The 13,659-nt window shown below is 39.5% G+C and overlaps 1 protein-coding gene across 5 annotated transcripts in view; it reads right to left on the reverse strand.

The window, feature by feature from the left end:
* TMEM229B (transmembrane protein 229B) overlaps positions 1-13,659 on the reverse strand; it is a 63,983-nt gene that overhangs the window by 9,444 nt on the left and 40,880 nt on the right. For all 5 annotated transcript variants that reach the window (XM_070759140.1, XM_070759149.1, XM_070759159.1 and 2 more), the window contains one exon: positions 12,876-12,924. In XM_070759140.1, coding sequence (XP_070615241.1) covers positions 12,876-12,924 — 49 coding nt within the window. The remainder of the gene's footprint in view (positions 1-12,875; positions 12,925-13,659) is intronic.

Below are 13,659 nucleotides of genomic sequence, written 5' to 3' on the forward strand. Positions count from 1 at the left end.
GATAAAATGGATTTCAAGCAGTTTCGACCAAATTAAATCACCTAACCCTACATGGCTTAGGACCAGGCTACCTTCAGGACCACCTTCTGCCACATATCTCCCAGCGACCAGAAAGCATGTTGGCTGGCAGATTCCTGGGAGAGACCTTTCTCTGTAGCGGCTCGACCCTATGGAAGCAATTGCCTCCAGAGATTCGTGTTTTCTCTAGCTGCTTCTCCTCAATTCTGCTGTCCCTTGGGATTGCGATGTCGATGATCCATACTTTCTTTTTCTCCACAATCAGGATGTCTGGTGTGTTATGCTTCAGAATTCGGTCAGTCTGAAAAGCTATAAAGACCTGGTTATTCTGGCAGGCCTGGGATTATTGAATGTGGAATGTTAGGTTGAGTGCGTGCATTTTAATTGGAGCATTAATGAATGTTTTTGTTTTAGGATCTGTTTTTACTGTTTTAGAATTATTTTTATAGGTTGGAATCCACTGAGAGTCTTTCGGGAGTTGGGTGGCATATTATTATTATTATGTCAATACAACACAGCAAACAAGATCACTATGCTGGATTTCATATTTCATCACCAGTCAGGCGCTTCCCAAGCACCTAAGACTGCGTGATGTAGCGGCAAATTGTGTTTGCCGATCCCAGTAAAGCGGCCTTTTGCAATTGACAGATGGAGATTTTGTCAATTCCGGTGGTTTTCAAATGTCCGCTGAGATCCTTTGGCACTGCGCCCAGTGTGCCAAGTACCACTGGGACCACTTTCACTGGCTTATGCCAGAGACGTTGCAGCTTGATTTTTAGATCTTCGTATTTCACTAATTTCTCTAGCTGCTTCTCCTCAATTCTGCTGCCCCCTGGGATTGCGATGTCAGTGATCCATACTTTCTTTTTCTCCACAATCAGGATGTCTGGTGTGTTATGCTTCAGAATTCGGTCAGTCTGAAGTCGGAAGTCCCACAGTAGTTTTGCTTGCTCCTTTTTGACCATTTTTTCGGGCTTATGATCCCCCCAGTTTTTTGCCATTGGGAAATGGTAGTTCCAGCACAAGTTCCAGTGGATCATCTGTGTTGTTGTTGTTGTTGTTGTTGTTGTTGTTGTTGTTGTTATTATTATTATTATTATTATTATTATTATTATTAATTAGATTTGTATGCCGCCCCTCTCCGTAGACTCGGGGCGGCTCACAACAGTATGTTAAATAAATAAATAAATTCCTCACATCTATGCCATTATTCAACAGCTACTTTCCTCAACTTCAACCCACAATCATATATACATATATAGTAGATACAGTGCATAGGTTCATTTCAGGTCCAATATAATTTGTCCTAAGCATGTTCTTGCTGAAATCAAGACTTTGCATTAACACCAAAATAAAAATATTTAGAGAAGCCTTCAGTCACACCAAAATACATGGCGCTCTGCTATTGATGAAGCAACGGAGATAATCAGAGAGCAGGGAGCCAGGACACAAGGAACGATTTCAGGAATTGGGCATGTCTAGTCTAATGAAGAGAAGGACTGGGGGTGATGTGATAGCAGCCTTCCAATGTTTGAGGGGCTGTCGCCGAGAAGGAAGAGTCAACCTGTTCTCCAAATCACCTGAGGGCAGAGTGGGAAATAATGGATGGAGACTAATCAAGGAGAGAAGCAACTTAGAACTAAGGAGAAATGTTCTGATTATGAGAAGAGTGCCTCCAGAAGTTGTGGGTGCTCCTTTATTTATTTATTTATTTATTTCCCAAAAAAAATTAATGCCGCCCTTCTTCTTAGACTCAGGGCGGCTTACAACATGTTAGCAATAGCACTTTTTAACAGAGACAGCATATTGCCCCCACAATCCGGTTCCTCATTTTACCCATCTCGGAAGGATGGAAGGCTGAGTCAACCTTGAGCCAGTGATGAGATCTGAACTGCTGATCTGCAGATCAAGCAGTTTTAGTGGCCTGCAATACCGCACTTTACCTGCTGCGCCACCTCGGCTTTTAAGAAGGGGTTGGTCAACCATTTGTCTGAAATGGCATAGGGACTCCTGCCAAGGTTCCTTCCAACTCTGTTATTCTGTTCTGTTCTGTTCTGTTGGCTGTAGTGCAATGTCTGTAATTGTTGATGCCAACAGCAAAAGGGAATCATAGGTGGGTAGAAAACATTCTACACAGTAGAGTGAAAAATGTCATATTGTCAATGGCAGCTGGGATGGTCTTCTTAGTTCTCAGTCCTCTAGCTACTTCATTGTACCAACTAACTCCATCTGTGGAAGCTAAGGACTATCCCTTCAACAGTGACCTGCTGTGGCCTTTCATCAGCCTGTGCAGAGAAGAGAGAGTGCTAGGAGGCAAGGCCATACACCAGCATTGTTGATGGACCAATGTTGTGGGCTTTTCCCCTACCTGGACTTTTTCCATTCCGGTAGCTTTTATTAGCAGTTTACCAGGTTTACTGTTTTCTTCCTCTCTTGCCCTTCCTTTTTTTTGCATCTCTCAGATGACACATTTCAGAGCGAGGATTTTTTTTAAAAAATCATTCTGGAAAACCACTCGGAAAGCTTTTACAGCAAAGAACGAGGCTGAAATGTTTTGCCCAAATAGACTTGTGTTTTATGTCAGGCGCTTCTGTGAGAGAAAACAGAATTTCCATCCCCCAGGGAAACCTGTCCTTCCAGGAAGATGAGACGGTTGTTGCTGGGAAGAAAGAAGACGAACGGAGCCAGGAAGGCTAGCTTAATAACCTGCTGAATCAAAATATCCACTTTTGTATTTATTTTTGTCAGTTGTGCTAGGACCTCTTCATTTTACCTCACGGGAAGAACATTTGTTACACAGACTCAGACTCAATCTCGACAAGACGGAATAGCTGTGGGTTTTGCCTCCCAGGGACAATTTCAACTGTCCATTCATCACCCTTGGGGGTGGGGGAGTCTTTACTCAGAGACAGAACGCAACTTGGATGTCCGTTTCGATCCACAGCTGAGTTTAGAAGACCCTCCCTCCTGGTCTGTCGTAAAGCTCTGAAGACTCACCTCTGCCGGCGGGCATGGGGGCCGTGAGCAATGAGCTTGTCTCCGGCCAATATTATGAATGATTGAATCTTATGAGTGTGTAGGTGTGTATATGGGGTTTTAACACCTTTAGCAATCTTTTAAAGTAAATTAGATTTCTTTTATGTATTGTTGTACAGTGGTACCTTTACCTAAGAACGCCTCTACTTAAAAACTTTTCTAGATAAGATTTTTTTACCTCTTCTTAAGAACTATTTTCTACTTAAGAACCCGAGCCCTGAAAAATTTCCCAGAAAATCCCGGCCAGTTTCCTGCCATTCCCCCTTTAATCCCGGCCATCTTGGGCTTTTCTGGGCTGCCGGAGGAGCCTTTCAGTGGTGCTTAAGGAGACTTTGGCAATCCAGAGTAAACAGAGCATTTTCCTTTCTCTGGGCGCTTGGAGAGGGAATAAAACACTTTGCTATGGTGACTCCCTCGCACTGCCTCCCCGGTGAGAGGTTGCCTGCTGGAGTGTCTGGGCGTGTTTTCCTAAGGGGTTTGCACACATTATTTGCTTTTACATTGATTCTTATGGGAAAAAATGCTTCTACTTACAAACTTTTCTACTTAAGAACCTGGTCAAGGAACAAATTATATTCTTATTTATAATATTGTACGCCGCCCGGAGCATAGAAATCTAATAAATAAATAAATAATAAATAATACATCTATGGGGCATGTTTACATAGAAAGGTAATGATAGTACCTACTTGGTATCAAAGGGTTCTCCATGTCAGATTACGACAATGCTGTTGACATTCTGCCTCTGCCTGTTCTATAGTAGTAATTTTAAAAAAAATTCAACCCCCACAAAGAGACATTTTCAGGCCAGAAACCCGACTTCAGGCCTCCTGAATGTAGCACATGGCACCCCCTGTTCCCTAGGCTGGATCTTACTCAGCCTTTTTGAGTCTTGTGAAGTTGTCATTGATGAAGTCATAAAAGAATTTTGCTGACTTGGGAATAAAGTAGGCAAGAGCCCATTTAAAAGCAAGAATGCAGGAGGCAGTGTTTTATATCTTCAAGCCCAGTTGTGCCCAAAGGTATAAGTTCTCGGTGGCTTTTATGACATTCAGGACAAGCCACGGCATGCTGTTCTAACTCCAGCAGTAAGGTTCGTTTTTTCCTCCGTTCAACAGGCAGTTGCACAAATATTGAGAAAATATTATTTCACTGAAAGAGTAGTAGATCCTTGGAACAAACTTCCAGCAGACGTGGTTGGTAAATCCACAGTAACTGAATTTAAACATGCCTGGGATAAACATATATCCATTGTAAGATAAAATACAGGAAATAGTATAAGGGCAGACTAGATGGACCATGAGGTCTTTTTCTGCCGTCAGTCTTCTATGTTTCTATGTTTCTATTGCAAAACTCTTCTTGAAAATATGAATGTTCAGCTGGAACAAATGATTTGAATAATACAACAAAATACAAAATATGAATCAAAATGGGAAAAATACCAAAGGCTATGCTAACTGGAATTATGGGATTAGGGAGCCCAACACAGCTAGAGAGTTCCATGTATGTGGAAGAAGGATGTTACAGAAAAGCGATGGCAAACCTATGGCAGGGGTGCCACAGGTGGCACCCGAAGCCATATTTGCTGGCACGCGAGCCATTGTCCTAGCTCAGCTCCAATGTGCACATGTGTGCCGGCCAGCTGATATTTGGCTCGAACAGAGGCTCTGGGAGGTCGTTTTTGGCTTCCAGAAAGCCTCGGGCGATATGGGAGGGCATTTTTACCCTCCTGTGGCTACAGGGAAGCCTTTGGAGCCTGGGAGAGTGAAACACGAGCCTACTGGGCCCAGCGTTTCTGGCCTCCAGAGGGCCTCCGGGGGGGGGGGAAGCTGTTTTCGGCCTACTCAGGCATTGAATTATGAGTGTGCAATTGCATGTGCGCAATAGCGCACAAGCATGATCTTTCAGAACCCAAGGAAAAAAAGGTTCGCCATCCCTGTTGTAGAATATGTTCAAAATGTTTTTCTACTTATCAAAACTCCGCAGCAATATGTAGTTTAAAACAGGAATAACATCTCCGAAGCAAATAAAAAGGCATACCACCTTCTTTATAACCAGTGTGAAAACAAGACTAATGCCATAAGCAGCACAGCAAAATATTGCAGATTTCTGTTGCCTATTCAACATTCAGTCAACTGGTGCCAGTCCAACCTCCTGCACAAGGCTTTCCAGTTAGCACCTGCTACAAAAGTGAGACAGAAATAATCACGTCTCACTGACAAATCGACTTATACTTTTTGCGTAAGGGGATATATCACAGGTCCTTTGATGAAGAATACAAATTGCTGAAGGAGGCACTTTAGTTGCCCTAGGTATGCATATAAGAGCCATCTGGATGTAATAGTTAAGGCATGTTTTTAGGGCCTTTCGGAAGGCCAGGAGCGTGGGGGCAGTACGAATCTCTGGCGGAAGCTGATTCCAGAGCGCCGGAGTCACCACAGAGAAGGCCCTCCCCCGTGGCCCCACTAGCTGTCATTGGCCGGGCCACTGGGTACAGCTTGCTTTGACTGAGGTTCTACCATCCTACCTGGACTACCGCCTCCCTTCCCTTATCTCACCAATCCTAATCCCACCAAGGAAAGGCTGAGTGTTGAACATGTGGAACAGGCAGAAGGCAAACTCTCATCTTTTATCAACTTCCAGATTGAAGATTAGAGGATTTTTTCTCTCTTTAGAGAGGCTTGCTGAATACTTGGCAAAGAAAAATAGGTCATTCCTGTGGGAGAAGATTCAGAAAAAAAATGCTTTCTATCCTTTTGCTTTAAAAAAGATCTACCTGGGGATGGGACATGGTTACTTGTCAGAGGATAGTCATGGCTGACTAGGGAATTCTGGGTATTGAAGTCCACACATCCTCAAACTGCCAAGATTTAGAAAAGGATCAGTACATGGTGGATCATATTCAGTTTGAGCAGTGAAGGGCTACCAAAATTTTTACTACCACACTGTAGGCGTGGCTTATGCAGGACACCCTGCATTTTCTTTCAACATCTTTCACTGCAAATTGGGTGCTCTGGAGTGGAGCTCCATTTTTGCTACCCCATTGCGTTTTCCCCCCCCCCCCCCCCATTACAGGCAGCAACCCACCCCTGAGTTTGAGATTATGGATAAGAGGATGAATTCGGCCAATGAAACTAATCTACGGGAACTGATGGGACGATGGGACAAGGTAAGAGGATATGTGGTCAACAGAATTCGAGACCAAGCTATAAAGAATAAATTAGAGTTACTTTATAATATTTAAATAGATCTATTGCTCTTGAGTTAAAACGGTATATAGAAAATGTGTCCCCATTTTGGTGGAGGGGTATGAATGTTGTCAGGTGGCGGGCACTTTGAACACTGAGAACATTGTTCCATTGTTATATTGGCATTATAAAAATTAATAAAAATATTGTAATAAAAAAATGTAAAAGATATATACGAAAGCAGACCTGGGCAAGATGCGGCCCGAGGGCTGGATGCAGCCCGTCCGCTGTCTGTGACCAGCCCGTGGAGGTCAGTCCAACTTTTCTAGATAAAAACCGGCGTTCAAGATTATATAATATATAATATATAATATATTTATTTATTTATTTATTTATTGGATTTGTATGCTGCCCCTGTCTGTTGACTCGGGGCGGCTAACAACAGTAATAAAAACAGCATATAACAATCCAATATTAAAACAGTTAAAAACCCTTATTATAAAACCAAACATACAGACAAACATACCATGCATAAAATTGTAAAGGCCTAGGGGGAAAGGGTATCTCAGTTCCCCCATGCCTGGCGGCAGAGGTGGGTTTTACGAAAGGCAAGGAGGGTGAGGGCAATTCTAATCTCTGGGGGGAGTTGGTTCCAGAGGGCCGGGGCCGCCACAGAGAAGGCTCTTCCCCTGGGTCCCGCCAAGCGACATTGTTTAGTTGACGGGACCCGGAGATGGCCCACTCTGTGGGACCTAACTGGTCGCTGGGATTCGTGCAGCAGAATATATAATATATAACATAAATATATAATGTATAATGTATAATATATAATATAATAATAATTATAATTTATAATATAATTAACTCAGTTCTACCCAATAATATACAGTATTGGGTAGAACTGAGTTAATTATATTAGTCCAGCCTCCTAAAACCATCCCAATTTCTCATGCGGCCCTATGGCAAAATTAATTGCCCAACCCTGTATTAAAGGGTAAAAGGGAAGAGCGGGGGGGGGGGAACGAAATTCAGATTTAGATAGGCCACAGGATGATAAAGGGAAAAGCTGTAGAGTCCTTAGAATATATCTAGAGTGCTTCTTTAACAATAATAATTGTCTGGATGTCTATTTCAACCACTACTCTGCTTGCAAGAATACTTAGTTCATAGCTGTGGATGGAGCGATTGAGTTCCTAAGGGAAATTGCCTGATAGCTCCCTCCCTATTTTTCCTAGATAACATCTGGCCTGCTGTGAAATAGGGAGAAGACTCTAGCTTTTGCCACAGCGAGTCTCCCAGCTCTTTTTTATGACTGTTTCCATCTGGCCAGCAAAGGCACAGAGCAAGAAGAGAAAGCTTTTTTTCCGTACTGTTTTTAAAATGAGAGTTGGACAAGAGTAACATAATTATCGCTTTCCACAAATCATTTGCGGTATTATCACTCAGCTTACATGATATAATTAAGATGCAATCCAGACACCTACATAAATCGTAGCATGCAACTCCCCTAGCAGTTAAATACAGCTATGCATTAGATATTAGCCTTTGGCAAAATGTTAAAATTCTTACAGAGAAAGTTTCTAATCTATTTGAAACTGACCCAATAACTCTCCTTTATTTGAACTGTAAAGATCAAGTTTGAGAAAAACCTAGTGAGCTGTTTCCATCTTGGAGTTTACTTTAAATTAGGACTTTTAAAATAATACAGGGGGGTGAGGAAAAAATGGAAACACTTGACTTTTTGGCATAATAATGTTTAAACATGTTCAAATCAATCAAAACCTGACATATTTTTATGTGGTTTTTTTACAATTAATTCTGTTATTTGATATGTTTTTTTAACCTACCTTTTTTTTTTAACAGAAATTTAAGGAAATTATAACCTTCCAGAAATGGCAGACCTCTCAGATTCTCAAAGAGGCCAAATTGTTGGTGCTTGAATGGCAGAAAGTGTAACAGAAGGTGCCCGAATGTTTGGCGTTTCAAGAGGTAATGTCTCAAAAGTAATGACTGCTTTTGAAAGAGAAGGGAAAACGTCCTCAACCAAGCACAGGTCTGGTCGAAAGTCGAAGTTGTCTGAGAGAGACCGTCGGACTCTAAAGCGAATTGTTAGAGCAGATCGCAAGACCGCAGCTTCTAAAATCACTGCAGAGCTCAATAGACACGTACAGAACCCAGTTTCCACAAAAACTGTTCGAAGGGAGCTTCACAAATCTGGATTCCACGGGTGTTTCCATTGTTTTGTCCAACCCCTGTATATACAGATCTCAGTGTGTCTACAGACTTTTTCCCCTTTTCCACATTTTTTTTCCCCAAGCCCATTTCTTTTTCTTTTTAAAGTAGAACAAAATTGCACTGGATAACCAGTCTCATTATTTCAAAGAATGCCCAATATGTGTTTTACAGGCATTGTTGGAAAATAAAAAATGGTGGATAGCATGAATCCACCATTTTGTTTGGGACGTTTTGTCCCAGGAGTGGGTTCTAAAACCCTTTACTATCAGTTCATGCACATGCATACGCAGAGCCATCCCAGGTGGGTGGGCGGAGCCTCCTGTTGCTGCCGCTACAGGTTCTTAGAACCAGGAACAACCCACCGCTGTTTTGTCCCCTTCAAAGTTAAGTTGAGAATATAAAAATATAAGTTGAGTTGAGTCCACAGAGAGGGGCAGCATACAAATCAAATCAAATCAAATCAAATCAAATAATAAGTAATTAAATAAATAAATAAATAAATAAATAAATAATCATCTTGGAGTTGATGAGACATGTGATGAGATGTATCCTCACCAATTTGCCTGCTGGTAAACAAGCGTTTTCTGACTGCCTAATTTCTCTAGAATTACATATTCTCAATAGTACAAATATGCCCATAACGATTAAAAAGTTTGGACCCATATTACACCCATTTGATCTAGCTTTCAGCCTTTCTTTTTCTTTCCTTAAATTATCTGTCCTACATTAACCTTTTGTTTTAAGCTGTCAGTCAGACAGCCCTCGTCAAACTGCTAATCCATCCTGCATAAGAGGATATATAGGATAAAAACAAATAACAAAAGAAGATCAAATCAGTCAAATGATTAAGCGACGTAAAGACAGCATCAATGTCCAAGTTTCACTGTCATCAGTGGATTACGATTTTGCTGGGTTTCTCCCATTCATTGAGCCACATAGCTGTTTTATTTTGTTTGAAGCTTGCTAAAGAAAGAAGACTGTGGAAAATAAAAAGTTGTAACTCAAACATAAAGATAGTAAATTCAGTAACAGAGAAAGTAACGGATTATATAACGTAATGTGAAAAATGATCTTGCAGGATGGGGAGAAGAGATGCTGCCTAAGGAATAATTAGAGGATGTAAGTCAACCAAAGTCACCCTATGTGAGTTGGGAAGCCATATAAGTGTATTTTATAAATAAAGAACTAATTAAAATAAAAGTGGGAAGGGCCCACAACTTAGTAATACACATAAAAAGAAACCTGAGAAGAATTCCCTCTAACTTCTCAGGCAGTAAAATAGTGGGAGATCTGTTCTATCAGACTTGAAAGTTGCTGGTATTGCCTTTCAAGTGGAATCAACTCATTTTATCACGTTTCCTGTCTGGTCTACTTGGGAGCCTGACAGATTGTAAGAGACACAAAAAAGACAATATGTATGGAGAAATCTAGTATTTGGACAGTTAAGCCCAGAACTTTCTTGTTAATCAAAACAATTGGGAGTGCATTTCAGTAAAGAGACAACGAAGAAACGACCATTTTAAAACTAATTAATATTTGCAGAAACTCTACCACTATGTACTTTAAGATAAAGATCAATTTCTTTGTATTGGCAGACAAATACCTTGGCTAAATAACATAGCCAAGGCATTTGTCTGCCAAGTCGTATGGGCCAAGACGCTTGTAAGAACAGCTCTTCTACTAAACTGTTTCTCTGCCCTGCTATCAAAATCTACGAAGGGTGGGACATGATCGAAACATTTAAATATGTTAAAGGGTTAAATAAGATTCAGGAGGGAAGTGTTTTTAATAGGAAAGTGAACACAAGAACAAGGGGACACAATCTGAAGTTAGTTGGAGGAAAGATCAAAAGCAACGTGAGAAAATATTATTTCACTGAAAGAGTAGTAGATCCTTGGAACAAACTTCCAGCAGACGTGGTTGGTAAATCCACAGTAACTGAATTTAAACATGCCTGGGATAAACATATATCCATTGTAAGATAAAATACAGGAAATAGTATAAGGGCAGACTAGATAGACCATGAGGTCTTTTTCTGCCGTCAGTCTTCTATGTTTCTATGTTTCTACTCCTACAACGCAGTGGCCGTCAAGCTTTTGGACACCAGGGACCAATTCTGCGGAGAAAGGTTTTTCCACGGACTGGAGACGGCGTGGTTTTGCATGCTGTGGATGAGGCTTGGCTTGTTTCCGCGGCCTGGTTGCTGGCATGTTGTAAATGGGGGTTGCGACCTTTGCTGTAAGGTATCCTTTCATTGCATGTATACCTTATCTGAAAATGTAATTAAGGACTTTCTCCTAGACTGGTACCAAAAGTGGTTTCATTCAAGGTGAGAGCTGGCAAGTTGTACAATCTTAGTTACCATTTTTTTCAGAGTATAAGAGACACGCACACCCCTCAAAAAGAGGCTGAAAATCTGGGTGCATCTAATACTCTGAATGTAGCTTTTTAAAGCTTTTTTCCAGCCCTAATGAGGTGCTAACAATCTGAGTATATTATCAGAGTACAGTGTTCCCTCGATTTTTGCGGGTTCGAACTTCGCAAATAGTCTATACCATGGTTTTAAAAAAAATATTAATTAAGAAATACTTCACGGGTTTTTTTCTATACCACGGTTTTTCCCGCCCTATGACATCATATGTCATCACCAAACTAATAATTTTTGCAAATAAATAACAAAAAAAATTAATTATTGTTAATAAATAAATATGTTTATAAATATCAGGATCACTAAGTGTCTTATTCAACGGTGAGTACCAGTAATAATGGTGAGTAAATGGTTGTTAAGGGAATGGGAAATGGTAATTTAGGGGTTTAAAGTGTTAAGGGAAGGCTTGTGATACTGTCCATAGCCAAAAATGGTGTATTTACTTCCGCATCTCTACTTCGCGGAAATTCGACTTTCGCGGGCGGTCTCTAAACGCATCCCCCGCGAAAATCGAGGGAACACTGTATTACGTTGTGTGTTGCATTTTGTCTTTTGGTCAGTGTGTTCTTCAGATTATGATCTGAACTATTCTGTAATTTCTCTTCTTCAAAATTCAATATTTGCATTTCAAAATGTAAAAAAAAAAATCTTTACATTTTCTTTTGCTCAACATTTGATTTCATGTACTATTTCTTGTGATGTTGGTCTATCTCTTGAAAGAGGTGGCCATGAAGAGAAGAGTTGATTCCTCTAGCTACACATCTTGTTGCTGTTTGGCTAGCAGGCAGCCTATTAATTATTTCATTTTTTGTTTTATCTTTCCACCAGATATGAAAGCCCTCTTTCTTGGAAACATTGGTGGCTAATGGAAGGTAGCAGTAGAGTGCCTCCTGTAAGCAGGAGCTACCTCCCAGTAGCTACTACTCCAAAGCAGGAGACAGGATCAGAGTATAAAGAAAAAAAAACATATTTTAAAAAATCTTGAAAATGGCATGGGCTAAAAATGTTCAACATGATATTCATCTAGCAGATTGGGAAAAATCATGGAATACAATATCTAAAATAACACTGTCAGCTGCATATAAAGAAAATTATTACAAACTCTTCTACAGATGGTATATGCCACCATCAAGATTAGCGAAAATATATCCGACATTACAAGACACCTGTTGGAAATGTAAAAAACAAAAAGGTTCCTTTTTTCATATGTGGTGGTCCTGCCCCAAAATTCAAAGAATATGGAAAACAACTCATAATTGGCTCACCGAAATTATAAAAGAGAAGATAGAATACACACCAGAAGGTTTACTCTTAGGAATTTGGAAAAGATCTTATACCAAACAAACGCTCTTCCTCATAACACATATAAGCACTGCAGTCAGAATCTCATTGGCACAAACATGGAAAAATGAACAAACTCCATCAGAGAGCTTAATTATTGATAAAATATATAAATGTATTGAGATGGATGAAATGACAAATTCAATTAAGGGGATTGAAAGTAAAAAATCTAAACGAATTTGGGAAAAATGGCACGAATGGATTCGAAACAAAGGCTGAAAGTGTAACAATACAAAGAATCAGTATACAAAAGAAGGATAATAATTACCTTAGGAAGTATGACTTTTATTAGTCTTTTCCTTCCCAATGTATCTCTTTCTATATCAATTAGTAAAATTTATTTATGATAATTAAATGTAAATATACAAAATATAAAGAAATGTATCAGAAAGGTAATAGAAATGGATTAAGATCTGTTAAACTAGAACAAAACATGTGAGAAATATTGCTTTTACTCCTTATTCTTTTACTTTTTTTTTCTTTCTTTTTTCTTTTCTTCTTTTTTATTTCTGGAAAGCGATAAAGATACTTTATTAAAAAAAATAAAAAATCTTGAAAATGCAGCTCATGACTTTTAGGTATATCACATGTCACACAAATCATTGTTTCATTAGCAATTCGCAGCTCACCTGCCTAGATTCCTGCACATTCATGGGCATGTCTGGCCACGAACAGTTCCTAAAAAATAAAATTAAAAAGTGAAGTAAGGTTCTGGGAAATGTAAATAATTCTCTAAAAGTTCATATCAAAATGAGCTGTAAACAACCCTCTTGAGAGCATTCAGGACACACCAAGGACTTGGATCAACTTAAAACTGCTGCCAGCAAAAAAAATTAGCTCTTTCACAATCTGTGGATTGTACTGTATGTCTTAAAAGGCCACTTAGTGTTCCTTGTTTAGTACAAGCTTTTGACTTTAATAGCCTAGAGCACATTAAGAAAGACAATGTGACATCTCTTCCTATGTAAAGGTAATGGGATTTTAAGCTCACCTTTTAAAAGTAGCCACAAAAAGGATGATTATTCCAGCCTCAAACAACCATCTTAAATTAGCTAAATTACCGAATGTAGACTGGGAAAAACTTTTATTTATATTTAAAATATATACATTTTAATTTACAATATAAACTGCGAAAAGAAAAAGTAAGGAAATTTTTAAAAAGCTAATGGCGTGAGAAAATGGGGAAAAGTAGAAGAAAATTAGAAAAGAAAAAAGTTACAGAGAAGAAGCTTCCAATCTTCTTTTTATAAGTACAATTAAAAATTACCTTTACCCCATAGTTACAATTTAACTTTTTTTCTATAAACTTTCCCTTCTAATCATTAAAACCATAAAACACTTTTTCTGACTCGAGAAAAAGTCTGTAAGGGGTTTCCATTCAACAATAAAAATAGATGTTGTCTTTTCTCTAAT

Source organism: Erythrolamprus reginae, chromosome 1, assembly GCF_031021105.1.
Source record: "Erythrolamprus reginae isolate rEryReg1 chromosome 1, rEryReg1.hap1, whole genome shotgun sequence".
In the NCBI taxonomy this organism is placed as follows: domain Eukaryota; kingdom Metazoa; phylum Chordata; class Lepidosauria; order Squamata; family Dipsadidae; genus Erythrolamprus; species Erythrolamprus reginae.